The sequence below is a fragment of the Myotis daubentonii genome, chromosome 3, assembly GCF_963259705.1.
Source record: "Myotis daubentonii chromosome 3, mMyoDau2.1, whole genome shotgun sequence".
Lineage (NCBI taxonomy): Eukaryota > Metazoa > Chordata > Mammalia > Chiroptera > Vespertilionidae > Myotis > Myotis daubentonii.
In genome coordinates, this window is record NC_081842.1 from 21,000,356 (window position 1) to 21,014,921 (window position 14,566).

Genomic DNA, 14,566 nt, shown 5'->3' on the forward strand with positions numbered 1-14,566 from the left:
GGCTACTTTAGGAGTTCAGCAATGTCATAAGGAATCTCTATTCTATTTTCTGCTGCCATCCTAGGCATATTGTTTTTTATCCTCACAATTATTTCCTTCATAATTGTCCTCAAGATTTTGTCCTCCTCATCTAAAAACAGGTAGAAATTTGCCATTCTTTTTTTCTAGGAATGGAATGAACTTCTCTAGAAGCACTGCCCCAAATTAAAAACAGTAAGCAGATGAGAGAAAAGAGTAGCCTCAGACATGGGTTATAAACAGCTCCTTTATTATAAATAATCAAAGCTGATAAAACTGGAAGAAATATTCTCTTAAAAAAAAAAACTTAAATATGGCTGCCCAAAATAACTAAAGAACACAATGACCCATACAATTAAATTCTCTCTTCAAATATCAGCACAACATGTATACATCCCCCAACCTGGTACATTTTTATAGAGTGTTTAATTTTTCCTAAAAGCATATTACATTAATCACATTTTGTTTAAATTATTCTGATGTCACCTTTATAACAATCATCTCTTAAATATTTAAATACCATGAAAATACAACTTGGTCATTTTGAGAAATTCCCATTTCAATTCAATGAAATATGTCCATATAGTTTACATATTTTACTCTTTTCAGAGTAGGTCACCTCTAGACCTCTTGGAATATTTCACCCTTTTCTACGAAAGTGTATGCGACTCATAAGTTCTCTGAACTTCAGTATTAAGGAGTTGTCTTTCCATGCTTCATAAGTACTTCTAAATTTGTCATAATAACTTTCTTTTTTCAGGTTGAAATCTGATCCAATTTTTTTTAAATAACTATCTTTCTTCCAATATTCTCCCCAGTACTCTTTGAATTTTTCCAAATAAGATTTTTTTTCATATTCTTCCTTCCATATTCCTTCTCCCTTTTTTAAGGCTGTTAATTCAGCTTTAAGTAAGCGTTTGTGAATTTTCCAATACATTTTAGAATCATGATTTAGTCCTTTAACAAAAACAGTTTTGCCAAGGCCTCTTCTCAAAATGTCTTCATTTAGATTCACATTAAAAAATCTACCCTGGAATGAAAAATAACACAAACCAATTATTTAAGAAAATTGCTAGTAAGCCCATACCATCTATTTATTTTAAATTGAGTCATTCAGCAACTTTAGTCCTCCAGAGAAAAGCCAAAAAGCAAAAGGGTCCCCCAAGGGCTTAAAACAGCTAATTTATAATTCAAGAATTTCATCACTAGAAGAGATACTTGCTCAAATTCAGTTGCCCGTTTTATAACATATCACTCTCAGCCTCGCTGTTCTAACCCAAAGAGGCTTAGAAGCAGTAAAATGTATAAAAAGCAGGTTTTTTTGTTTGTTGTTTTGTAGAGGAATGGATCATACAAGATAGGCAAACTGACAGAAGGCCACAGTAAGAGAAACTAAAAAAGTAAGCAAATGCAAAATGAACTGAATCATCATGAAAATATTAAATTAGGTTCAGAATTCCAGCGTTTTGGAAGGTGCTAGCATGTAAATGAATTTTTTAAAAGACTTTCCACAAAATAATTAACATAGAAACAGGCCTGACCTGGAATCTTCATCCTTCGGAAAATTTCATTCATGAAATCCCTCACTTCCTAGTGAAACTGGATACATGGGATTGTAACCTCTCCCCACACCCCACTAAGTTACAAAGTAAAGGAGATCCTGATTAGCTATTTCTATACTCCCTGTGGGACTTTAACAAATTACTGTATTAATAATTTCATAGCTTCATTAGACAAGTAATTTACAGTTAAATTCTAAAAATGTGAAGACTCCAGGTTTAAAGTAGGAGATGTTTTCTAGGAATATCTAAAGAAAAAGTAACCTTTTGCTCCTTTAAATACAGTAACTTTTGCCCTAGCGAGTTTGGCACAGTGCATAGAGCATTGGCCCTTGGGCTGAAGAGCTGCAGGTTCAATTGCGGTCAAGGGCATGTATCTTGATAGCAGGCTGGGTCAGGTTGGGGTGCATACAGGAGGCAACCAATTGATGTGTCTCCCTCACATCAATGTTTCCCTCTCTCTCTGTCTCTCCCCCTCCCTTCCACACTCTCTAAAAATCAATAGAAAAATATCCTCAGGGAAGGATTAACAAAAAAAAAAATCCCACAAAATAAATACAGTAAGTTTTGGTATAGGAGTTAATAAGTACAGTTTTTTAAAGTTCATCATATTTTTCTCAATCATTTAAATTTTAAGAGCTCATTCCCTTACACCAAAATCAGAATAATTAAAATTCAACCTCACACATTAGCAAAATTCAACAGATGTGTAAATTACCACAATATACATATAGCACAGTTTGGTCACCTGCTAGGAAGCAATATAAGGTAAAATACACAAGGTGAAGTGTGGGCTCAGAAGCCAGAAAGAGCTGGGTTTGAATACAGGTTGGTTACCCTGCCTCCCATTGTTGCAGGAAGAATGAACGGGCCAGATTTCCCAGACACAAGTGGGAATAAGGTTCTAGGGATACAGCTGAAATAAGCATTTTCAGAAGCCCCCATGGAGGATGGGACGTGGAAGAGGCTTTATTTGCATAAAGTTGTATTTCTCGGGTTGTGAGGTCCCCTGCCCCTTAAGCCAGTCCTGGAAAAGGTGTAGCTGGGATTCCAGCAAAGCCAGAAGCAAGGCCGGTGTCCAGAGCCTCCATTCCATGCTGTAGCCCCGTGTAGGTTAGCATCCAAGTTCATTAAAGCCCATTCATTCACTGTGGCGTGCCTCCTGGCTGTGAACCACATGGGCACAGAGGAGCACATCCCTGCCACAGAAGAGCCCTGAACGGGGCGCCAGAGAAGAAAAGAGAGAAGGAAGGAACTTCCTTTGTTTGGAAGTTTAAATATTCAGGTTTCGAGCACTTGTAGTGGCCACGCCTATTCTGGCCAATTACCTGTTCCCAGATGTGATTGACGGGAAAGCACCTTCCCGTGTCACTCAGAACTTTACTGGGCATGTGTCTCAACTGTCCCTTCCCCCATGGTTCAGCAGGGGACAGACTTGGGAGTGTTAAATACAGCTTTTTGGCAAAGTTGTATAAATGGCATACCTACGTTATTTAACCTTCCCTTTCCTCCTTTTCTATTAAATAATAGCCAGGTTATTACAATGTTATCACCATCTGTGAATGGGAATATAAACAGTGACTCTATAGGGTGGTTTTGAAGATAAATAAAATATATTCCTCAATTTAAAAAAGAAGATGATATTTTGAAATGCCTTTGGCATCTCTTATATGATTCTGTATCATCAATTTACTTTTAAATGCAAGATACTTTGGATAATTCTTATTTTGATAGAAATGAATATGATCTGGACATGCAAAAAAATAATGGATTCCATTAGGCTTTCTATAAATAATTCAAAAACTAAAGAATTAGAGTAGTTACCATTCTAATCACTTATTAAAAATATGTTTTTATTTATTTCAGAGAGAGGAAGCGAGAGGGAGAGGGAGAGACAAAATCAATGATGAGGAAGAACCATCCATCAGCTGCCTCCTGCATGCTCCCAATGGGGATCAAGCCTAAAATCCAGGCATGTGCCCTGACCTGGAATTGAACTGTGACTTCCTGGTTCATGGGTTGACACCCAACCACTGAGCCACATCCACGGGGTTCTAATAATTAAGGTTATTGTTTCTTCAAATTATTCTTGTTTATTATACAACTAGAGGCCCGGTGCACGGAGGTGGGTCCCTCAGCCTGACCTGCACCCTCTCCAATCTGGAAGCCCACAGGAGATGTCCTACTGATGGTTTAGGCCCGGTCCCCATGGTTCTCTGCTCTCTGCAGACCTGCCTGCTTGTCACCGCCACAGGTCCTGGTGTCTGCTCTCTGCGGGGTCCTGCTTGCCCCTCGCAACCGCGGTCAGGGCCAAGCAGGGCCCTGCTGTCTGCTCTCTGTGGGGGCCTGCTTGCCCCTCACCGGGGCGAGGACTAAGAGGACAACTCCGGAGAGGCTGAAGGGACTGGGCGCTGCCATCTTTGTGACAGAGTGACAGTTAATTTGCATATTCTGTCTTTATTAGATAGGATAAGGAACTTTAAAAATAAGAAAAACTACTCAAAAAAGATTTTCCTTAAATTAGCAATGTTTAGAGTCAATAATTTTAAATTTTTCCTTCATCTTAATTTTCTATTTTTTATAATAAACATATATAATAATAAACTAAAGTTTATTATTTTTATAATAAACTAAAATTTCATAACAGAATTTACATATGAAACATCTGATTCTCTAAACATAATCACTATGAGTAGCAGTTTTAAAAGACAAAAATATTCAGTCCCATCATTTAGCCAATGTTCTAATTCAGTGATGGCGAACCTATGACATGCGTGTCAGAGGTGACACGCGAACTCATTTTTTTGGTTGATTTTTCGTTGTTAAATGGCATTTAAATATATAAAATAAATATCAAAAATATAAGTCTTTAACTATGGTTGTAAATATCAAAAAATTTCTATATGTGACACGGCACCAGAGTTAAGTTAGGGTTTTTCAAAATGCTGACACGCCGAGCTCAAAAGGTTCACCATCACTGTTCTAATTAATGGCATATTAATGTGTAAATAAAAAGAATAAAATATTGCTTATTATTTCTTCACACTACTTACCTTATTCACTAAAAGGTAGCAAAAGAGTACTGAATTCTCCTTTCCGAGAAGCTGGAACCACAGTAGTTGGGAAGGTTTTAGTTCTTTTTGTAACCACACCTTCCCAGATTTCGTGAGTTCTACTCCAGCCAGCTTAACCAGCAAAACACCACAGGGCTCTTCTAAAAAGGTTAGGTAGAGAAGAGAGTAGCTTTAATACTGTGTTGTGAACGCAAATTTCAAAATCATTTACCCACCCCTCCCCAAACCAATTGAATGTACTGTTTATTTGTAAATACCCAGGTTCTCTAGATGTAAGTCTATTTATTTCTATACTCAAGTTTTCTTTTAAAAGAAGACAAGTATATAACAGACAGAATAATTTCAAAAACCTACTTCCGTCTCCACAACAGGATGCGGGAATCTGAGGAGGACAGAACCAGCCCCTGCCCAGCCCTCCATCCCCTTGGTGCCCCATGTCCCCTTCTTCCCTATGCCCTAGCCACGTGAGTCTTCACATGGCTTATCAAAAGGGCCAAGCTCATTCCCACACACGTTCTCTCATTCTTCAGGTCTCAGATTAAATAGCAACTCCTCAACGACCATTTTATAGGTATAGGTTCCTCCTTTACGTGATCCCCAATAATCCACATCCTAGCACCCAGCTCCTTCTCTTACAGCTCTAAGAACAATTTTCATTTGTTTGTTGTCCATCTTCCACCTAGACTGTAAGCTCCAAGAGGTAGAGTGGTCTTGTTTCGCTCAGCACTGTACAGCTAGTATAGGGCCTAGAACACATCTGAATCTTGGTTTGAATAAATCAACAATAGGCCCTTAGTATTTGTGGAATGAATGCTTGAATGCCTGAATAAGATAATGAGTAGTTGATAAAAGGGAGGGAAGGAAGAAAGGAAATGTGGAGCTAAATTAAACAGTTCCTTGTATGTTAAGTCCAAGAGTTTAGAGTTATTAAAAATTAAAATCAAATTTTTTTGCTATTTTATAAGTAACTTCTAATAAAGGAACACTAAATAGTTATTTAGTCTTATTATACTTGCACCTTACTTACTTCTCCATGACGATATAATAGGTAAAGTAATAGGAATATGTTCAATTTCTAAAACATCCTCAGTTAGTCGGCGTAATCGTCCTCGTAGTTTAACATTCTTTCTTATAAATTCTACTGGAATGTCTGAAGAACTTGCAAATTTTGCTGTCTGATGATTTACAAGGAGAAAAATACAACATTTTGTTATTATTCACTTTAAAATTGTGTTAAATTATTAAACACTTAACAAGAAGACAGCCATTGAAAAATTTTTATTTGGTTCTTAATTTTATATTAATATTTAATATGATTTAATCAAAAGTGTTTATAGGGGCATTCTTTAGAAATATTTGTCATCATTTTACTATTTCAAGCTACTATATAGTGCACATTGAACAGATTCCTAACTTCTAAAAGCTTACATCCTCAAAATGTAACACAATTCATCAAAAAGAAGTGAGTATAATGAATACATATCTATACCTTGCACCACACAAGTCTGGTGAAATAGTCACTATCCTATTCCACAGATATGCAATCTACTCACACAGGCACTGCTGGGAAAACCTAAGCCAAACTGAGTCAAATTAAAATAGAACTTTTAATCAACAAGACTTTTTTTTTTTTTTACTTATTTTTTATCTCATAGGAGAAAAATTACAAAAAAAGGTCAACATTAGAAATTTAATTAAATACCTAAAGCCCTAGAGTTAGTCAATATTTTATACCTATCTCGTCCACATTAACAATACTATAGGGACACAGGGATGAGCTTCATTCATAATCATGACTAACCAAGAGCTTCACATATGTAGGATAAATTAGTACCCAACTTCCTAAGAGAGTAAAGTTGGACTAAACATTACCAAAAAAAGTTACACACAAGAAAAATGTTGTAGCAGACAAATTCTGCATGTGGAACACTCAATGGGACAAAGGACTTGGTGACTCTTCTAACAAATCAATGGCCTGGGGGGAAATATAGGGATGGTGAATTGTTTTAAAATAAATGAGACTTAAGAGATATAACAAACAAACACAATTTCTGGACCATCTGAATCCTGATTTGAATAAATCATCTACTTAAAAAAGACATTACTGAGACAATCAAAGAAATTTTAATATGGACAGGGTCTGAAATACTACGAGATCATTAATTAAATTATGTGTCATACTATTATATGACAAACAGGCATCAATGAGCTTCTTGATGCAATATAATAAGAAGTATACACCACCTTCTTGTTCACACTAAATCTAATGAGGAAACACACCCCCCCAGACTGTGGGACATTCTATAAAACAATTGGCTTGGACTTGGTTAGAGCATTGTCTTCTACTCTGAAAGGTTGCATGTTTGATTCTCTGTCAGAGCACTAATGGGAGGCAACTGATCAATGTTTCTCTCCCACACCGATGTTTCTTCTTCTCTTTCTCTCTCTCTAAAAAGAATTGATAGTAAGTTCAAGGCACTTAAGATAAAAGTGCTGACATGGAATTAGGGGGGAAAGGCAACAATTGGAAAAGATGTAGTGTAGTAATGCTATGTAGTCAATGATAATATAAAACAATATGTAAATAATCAGTGTAGGAAATAAATAAATACAGATACCATAAATCCATGCCCAATTGCAACATGACATTAAAATTACATCCTATAGCAAGTACAGTTATAAAAAAAACTTGTAAGTCTTGAAATATCAAATGAATTTCCACAAAGTGTTTATTATTAAAACTGTATTGAAAGTGCAAAAAAAATATGCTAACTGAAAGCATAAACTATTTTTTATACTGGGCATGTTGCTTTATTCATTGCACAACTGATCTTAAAGAGTGTTGCAAATTAGAGGAAGCATAAATTTTTCAGTTCAGAGAGACATAATTTAACTCTGATCTAAATCTGAAACTGCTATAGAAACCAGTTTTGAGATATTCCACAATGTCGGAAATGCAAATTTAGTGATTATACCATTCTCCCAAACTAAATCCTTTTCAGATTCCCTTTTAACCATGAAGAAAGTGATTATGGAAATACAGGATGTGCAATTACTTGCCATATAAAATACTGTGGATGTGTTACTGTTAAACAAGAGCTTAATTGCTCATTGTCCTAAAATACTATTTAAAGTTTCTACGATGAATAACAAAATGCTACACTGCTTGAGATAAAAACTGAAGTGAGAAAAAAGTAACTGTCTATTGCTTCTCATAATGTCTTGTTCATTGTTTAACTTACCAGCCGAACACTTCTTAGAAGTAATGATATTCCAGCTACGGCCATGATGATGCTGATGTTCTTCAGAAAGAGATTCAATGATTAATTCTCACAACAGTGAAAGTACTAATTAGAAAGGGAAAAAAGGACAGTCCTCCTAACTGTCCAAATAAGGTACATTCTTTAACTGAAGGCCTACTTATCCCAAAAAAACTTTAACTGCCCACCTATTAGTCTTCTTTTTCTCCCAAATAATCTGGCATGCACAGTAATTGTTCACAGAATAATGTATTATTCTCTATTATTGTATTGCTTTATCCATGAGTTCCTTGAAAGCAAGGATCAGTTTAATACTTCTTTGTGTAATGCCAACAGTAAGTCACATAACCCTGAGTCTACAGTGGGGATGTAAGTATTTGGGTAGAAAACTTTATCACCAAAACCAAAACCTTAAAATACCACACCTTGGGAAATACATGTGGGCAAGTAAGTGGTTGAGAAAAACTTAGCGGTGTTTTATAGTGTTTTCTATAAACTGAAATGGGTGTTTAATTAAAAAATAAGAAGAACCCTGCAGCTCCCTACACAGAAGTGAGACTCTCACAGGATTTTCTTCAATAAATGCAAGTGGGTATATAAGAAATGAAGCTGAAAGCATGCACAAGGTGCATTCTGAGATGGGTTCCTTGGAATAATATATCCCTGTACTAAAACACTGCTTCCACTCCCAATCCTGCTAATGCCATTTTTCCATTTGAAATCGCCTAGGCATCTCTTCCTGCTTACCTGGCAGCGTGGAGGCCTGATCAGTTCACACCTACATACCCACCACTCACGAATGCACATCACTTCATCTAGCACAGTGGTTCTCAACCTGTGGGTCGCGATGTCTTTGGGGGTCGAACAACCCTTTCACAGGGGTCGCCTAAGACCATCGGGAAACACATCTATAATTACATATTGTTTTTGTGATTCATCACTATGCTTTAATTATGTTCAATTTGTAACAATGAAAATACATCCTGCATATCAGATATTTACATTATGATTCATAACAGTAGCAAAATTACAGTTATGAAGTAGCAACGAAAATAATTTTATGGTTGGGGGGGTCACCACAACATGAGGAACTGTATTAAAGGGTCGCGGCATTAGTAAGGTTGAGAACCACTGATCTAGACCCTACTTTACCAACGGGAGCTGCACTCCTCCTGTGAAGCCAGACATGGTCCTACCAGGGGTCCTCAAACTACGGCCCGCGGGCCACATGCAAATACAAATATTGTATTTGTTCCCGTTTTGGTTTTTCTACTTCAAAATAAGATATGTGCAGTGTGCAGAGGAATTTGTTCATAGTTTTTTTTTAAACTATAGTCCGGCCCTCCAATGGTCTGAGGGACAGTGAACTGGCCCCCTGTTTAAAAAGTTTGAGGACCCCTGGTCCTAGCCCTCTGTGCTGCCTGGACACAGGGCATTTTTAAGGCATTGATCCTACCCAACGTCTCAGCAGAGTTCAACCCCGTTCATCATTCCTTCCGAAAACATTCCCCTCACTTGCCTTCTCGGACACCTGGTTCCGCCCTCCCCCTTCACTGTTCCTTTGCCCATCTTGGCTGGCACCTCCTTTTCACTCCCCAGTTTCCAAACTGTTAGGGAGGCCTGGATGGAAACTCGGGCTTCTTCTGTAGTGTCCCTAACTCGCTTCAAGTTGCCACCCACGCTTTAGACCCTCCTGGGGGTGTGCAGGGCGCATCCCCAACGCTTCACGCCCACACCGGCTCCCTTCCACACGGGGCTCCGCACCCGCTGCCTGCACATCCGCGGGAGCTGGGCGTCTAATGCCCACGGTCACGTTCACCCGTCTCTCTTTCCAAGTCCCACGGGCATCTTCCAGTTCCCAAGCCCCAAAAGGCCTCTGGGTTTTCCTAACAGAGCATGTACCCCCACCACGCCCTCCCAGCAACGCCTGCCGCGTCCAGCAGGGGGCAGCCCCGGGTGCCTCTCCTCGGACCCCACACCGGGTCTGAGCCGCAGCCCTCCCCAGCCCGGCGCCCGAGACCTCCCTCCGGGGCTAGGGCGCCAGCGGCCTCTCCGCTGAAAAAGAAGCAAAACAAAACGGTCTCCCCAGCCCCACAGGCCCACGTGCTCCGCCCTCCGCCAGGGACCGGAGGACCCGCGGCGCCCGCCCTCGGTGCCCCATGACCCGGCCCCGGGCGGGCGGTCACCGGCCAGCGAGGCGGCGCCGGCCTCCCTGGCCCGCGGCCCCGCGCCCACCACCTGCCCGGCCGGCGGGGCTGCGGTACCCGGACGAAGCGCAGGTGGTCGTCCGCCCACTGCGACATCCGCGCCACCACATTGGGCACCGCTCCTTCTCCGTCGGCCGGTGGCGAAGCCGGGGCCTCGGGCCGCCCCGCCATGTTGCTCCCGGCCTCCCCGAGCCCGCGCCGCGCCGCGCCGCGCTGCGCTCCCACGGGCGGGCGGCAGGGGGAGCCGCGCTGCGCTCCCACGGGCGGGCGGCAGAGGGCGCCGTTCCCACGGGCGGGCTGCAGGTGCGGATCCGCGATCCCCTAGCTGTTGGGGGTGCCACGCTGGCTGATAGCGGGGGTTCCCTTCACGCCCGCCTGGGAGTGTCCGAAGGACCGGCTATTCCCTCCTTCCGTCGCCTGGGGGTGGCGGGGGGCTCCCACCCGTCTTGAGACATCCCAACGGTGACCCCTCCGCACTTTGCAGAGTTTTTCCCAGGCGTGAGTGCTCCCTATGGGGCAGGGGTGGGGACTGAAGGATTCTCCCTTGTGCTCCAGGGAAGCGGATCGCTTCGTGATTTCAACGATCGCAGCCGCAGTGTGGGTTCCGCGCTGCCGTGAAGGAAGGACATTGAAGCAGTTCATTCCTCTACTTACAGCGACAATTCTTTGAGCTCGTTAAGAGGACCAAGCCACTGAGCCATGTCCTGTTCATCTGCCCCCTCCAGGCTTCAGTTCTTCGACGCTGTGCTTTAGCGTTATAATCATTCCCTTGAAAATAGCTTCAACTCCAATCCCCTCGCCCCCCCGCCTTCTTTGCACTTGTCTGGCAAAATCTCAACACTGGACTACACCCAGCCTCACCAAACAGTTGGAGTCTAGTATGGAGAGATCTTCAGCTTTTTTCAAGATAAGCTGCAAATCTAGACTTTTATATGAAATCACCCTGTTTTGAAATGAATTGTTGGCAAAACACTGTGCTGGGCATAAAATATGTTAAGGGAGAGACTACTGACTTTCTGTGTATTATCTCTGCTTTAATGGCTTTGCATTACAAGCAATGTCAAAACTCCTTAGGCTGATGTAAAGGGATGCAGAATGGAGGTTCTGACTAGCTGAGCTCTTCTGTCCTACTCCCTCCTCCATTCATTAAGCCTCAAGCTCACTGAGCTTCTCTCTGCTCTTCACACATGGCAAGTTCATCACTGCCTTAAAGCCTTTGCACTTCACTGTTCCCTCTGCCTAGAATGCCCTGATCCCTCCTCTCTTTGGTCCTCTACCCCACCACCACCCTCAAGCCTGGCTCCTTATCCTCTCAGTTTAAGTATCATATTCACAAAGAGGCTTTTCTAAACACTCCTCCCCATCTCAACGCTATGTGCTTTAAACAGGACCACCTCTCCAAGAAAGGTTGTTTCCCCAGGTGAGGATTTTTCCCTGGAGTTAGGGAGGGAATAAAACCCCTTAACTAAGTGCCAGTTGGGTAATTAATCACTTTAACTACAAACAATCACGTTTAAGCTACATAATCTTTACTTAGGATAATCCCCTTCAGTTACTCCCTTGTAGCTTAATAGAACAATAGAGTAACCTTGGAATGGAGATAAGAAACACCCTAACCTTTGGAATAGAATTGATAGGATTAAAATCAACTGGTATAAATACAGATGTAACAAGACAATAAAGACCGAACCTGGCTGGAGAACCTAGCAAGAGAACCTGGCTTTGCTGATCATCTGAACGCTGCCTCCGTGTCATTTCTTTTTCGCCGACTCTGTCCACACCTTTGGGAACCCCTGGACCTGCTGGGGTTGGACCCCAACATCTGGTGCCCGAGTTCACCGAACAAATTCTGCTGCAGCCATGGCGGCCTCCACTGCGGCCAGGAAGCAGAGAATTCCCAAAGTGGCCAAGGTGAAAAACAAAGCCCCAGCTGAGGTACAGATCACTGCAGAACAGCTTTTAAGGGAAGCTAAAGAAAGAGAACTTGATCTTCTTCCACCTCCACCTCAACAGAAGATCACAGATGAAGAAGAGTTCAATGATTACAAACTAAGGAAAAGGAAGACTTTTAAAGATAACATAAGAAAAAACAGGACTGTGATTAGTAACTGGATAAAATATGCACAATGGGAAGAGAGTCTAAAGGAGATTCAAAGGGCTCGATCCATATATGAACGTGCTTTAGATGTGGACTATCGAAATATTACACTCTGGCTGAAATATGCGGAAATGGAAATGAAGAATCACCAGGTCAACCATGCCCGAAATATCTGGGACCGGGCCATAACAACTCTGCCCCGAGTCAACCAGTTCTGGTACAAATACACATACACTCCCACATCAACTTTGAGCTGCGATACAAAGAAGTGGATCGGGCCCGCACCATTTATGAGAGATTTGTACTTGTGTACCCTGATGTTAAGAACTGGATCAAGTATGCCCGCTTTGAAGAAAAACATGGTTATTTTGCCCATGCACGTAAAGTGTATGAGAGGGCTGTGGAATTCTTTGGAGATGAACATATGGATGAACGCCTTTATGTTGCCTTTGCCAAATTTGAAGAAAATCAGAAAGAATCTGAAAGGGTACGAGTGATTTACAAGTATGCCCTGGATAGAATTTCAAAATGAGAGGCCCAAGAGCTCTTTAAAAATTATACCATCTTTGAGAAGAAGTTTGGTGATAGGCGGGGTATTGAAGACATCACTGTGAGCAAACGGAAGGTTACGTATGAAGAAGAAGTGAAGGCTAATCCACACAATTATGATGCCTGGTTTGATTACCTGCGCTTGGTGGAAAGTGATACAGAAGCAGAAACTGTACGAAAAGTCTATGAAAGAGCTATTGCCAATGTCCCACCCATTCAGGAGAAGAGACATTGGAAGCATTACATCTATCTTTGGGTCAACTATGCCCTCTATGAAGAACTGGAGGCAAAGGATCCTGAAAGGACAAGACAGGTGTATCAAGCCTCTTTGGAACTAATTCCTCATAAAAAGTTCACATTTGCCAAAATGTGGCTACTATATGCACAATTTGAAATAAGACAGAAAAATTTACCATTTGCCCGGAGAGCTTTGGGGACTTCCACAGGCAAATGTCCAAAGAACAAGTTATTTAAAGGTTACATAGAATTGGAGCTACAGCTTCGAGAATTTGACAGGTGCCGGAAGCTTTATGAAAAGTTCCTGGAATTTGGACCTGAAAATTGTACCTCTTGGATTAAATTTGCAGAATTAGAAACAATCCTTGGCGATATTGAGAGAGCCCATGCAATCTACGAGTTAGCCATCAGCCAGCCACGCTTAGACATGCCAGAGGTGCTCTGGAAATCATACATTGATTTTGAAAGTGAGCAGGAAGAAACTGAAAGAACACGCAATCTTTACCGACGATTGCTTCAATGGACACAACATGCCAAGGTATGGATCAGTTTTGCACAGTTGGAGTTGTCTTCAGGGAAAGGAGGAAGTTGCCGAAATGCAGACAGATTTATGAAGAGGCTAACAAAACCATGCGAAACTGTGAGGAAAAGGAAGAGAGACTTATGTTGCTGGAATCTTGGAGAAACTTTGAAGATGATTTTAGAACTACGTCAGGTAAAGAAAGAGTAGACAAATGCATGCCAAAGAAAGTCAAAAAGAGAAGAAAGGTCCAGGCGGATGATGGGTCTGATGCAGGCTGGGAAGAATACTATGATTACATCTTTCCGGAAGATGCTGCCAACCAACCGCATCTCAAGCTCCTGGCCATGGCCAAACTTTGGAAGAAACAGCAACAGGAAAAGGAGGCTGTCGAGCAAGACCCAGATAAGGACATTGATGAGAGTGAATCCTGATCTTGTTCATACTCATGTTTTATTATTTTTATAAATTAAGTTTGGAACTATTTGAAGGATTACATTGCATTACAATGTGAGTCCTGTAAGTTTTTATATATTTCACCAGTAATGAAGTGATTGAGATCTTTGGCAGCTATTTTTTTAGTTCTTTTAAAAATGCTCTTGGGCTAGTTAGGTGGGTGGGGGTTGTGAGTAAAGGAATTCCTTTTTCTTTTCTTTTTTAAAATATATTTTATTGATTTTTTACAGAGAGGAAGGGAGAGAGATAGAGAGTTAGAAACATCGATGAGAGAGAAACATCGATCAGCTGCCTCCTGCACATCTCCTACTGGGGATGTGCCCGCAACCCAGGTACATGCCCTTGACCGGAATCGAACCTGGGACCTTTCAGTCCGCAGGCCGACGCTCTATCCACTGAGCCAAACCGGTTTCGGCGGAATTTCTTTTTTAACTGCTGGATTTCTTTGATGGAATCCAAACATTTTTTATCCACATAATGCATTAGGAAATCTAATTGAGGTAACATTTTGCATTGATTTTAGATGAAATGCAGGCCTTTAAAGAATCTTTTTCTAGAAGTTTTCAAGTTACATTCTATAGTAACTTT

At 41.2% G+C, this 14,566-nt stretch overlaps 2 protein-coding genes across 4 annotated transcripts; one reads left to right on the forward strand and one right to left on the reverse strand.

Annotated features, from left to right (window-relative positions):
* Positions 1–247: 247 nt before the first annotated feature.
* On the reverse strand, positions 248–10,321 carry C3H3orf33 (chromosome 3 C3orf33 homolog). 3 transcript variants are annotated; one of them, XM_059686862.1, is made up of 5 exons: positions 10,176–10,321; positions 7,894–7,953; positions 5,679–5,826; positions 4,631–4,791; positions 248–1,048 (listed from the first exon to the last, which is right to left on the reverse strand). In XM_059686862.1, the coding sequence occupies exons 1-5, from the start codon at positions 10,287–10,289 to the stop codon at positions 659–661; spliced, it is 873 nt and encodes a 290-aa protein (XP_059542845.1). In that variant the 5' UTR covers positions 10,290–10,321; the 3' UTR covers positions 248–658. The 3 variants fall into 3 exon arrangements, with proteins under 3 accessions (XP_059542845.1, XP_059542847.1, XP_059542846.1); XM_059686864.1 differs by having other exon boundaries at positions 7,894–7,998; positions 10,176–10,307; XM_059686863.1 differs by lacking the exon at positions 10,176–10,321 and adding an exon at positions 8,659–8,860.
* Positions 10,322–11,933: 1,612 nt separating this feature from the next.
* LOC132230036 (crooked neck-like protein 1) lies at positions 11,934–14,004 on the forward strand. Its single transcript, XM_059686866.1, is given in 3 exon segments — positions 11,934–12,444; positions 12,447–13,586; positions 13,589–14,004. Coding segments are annotated over 3 exon segments (1,974 nt in total). The 5' UTR covers positions 11,934–11,978; the 3' UTR covers positions 13,957–14,004.
* The last annotated feature ends 562 nt before the right edge of the window (positions 14,005–14,566 follow it).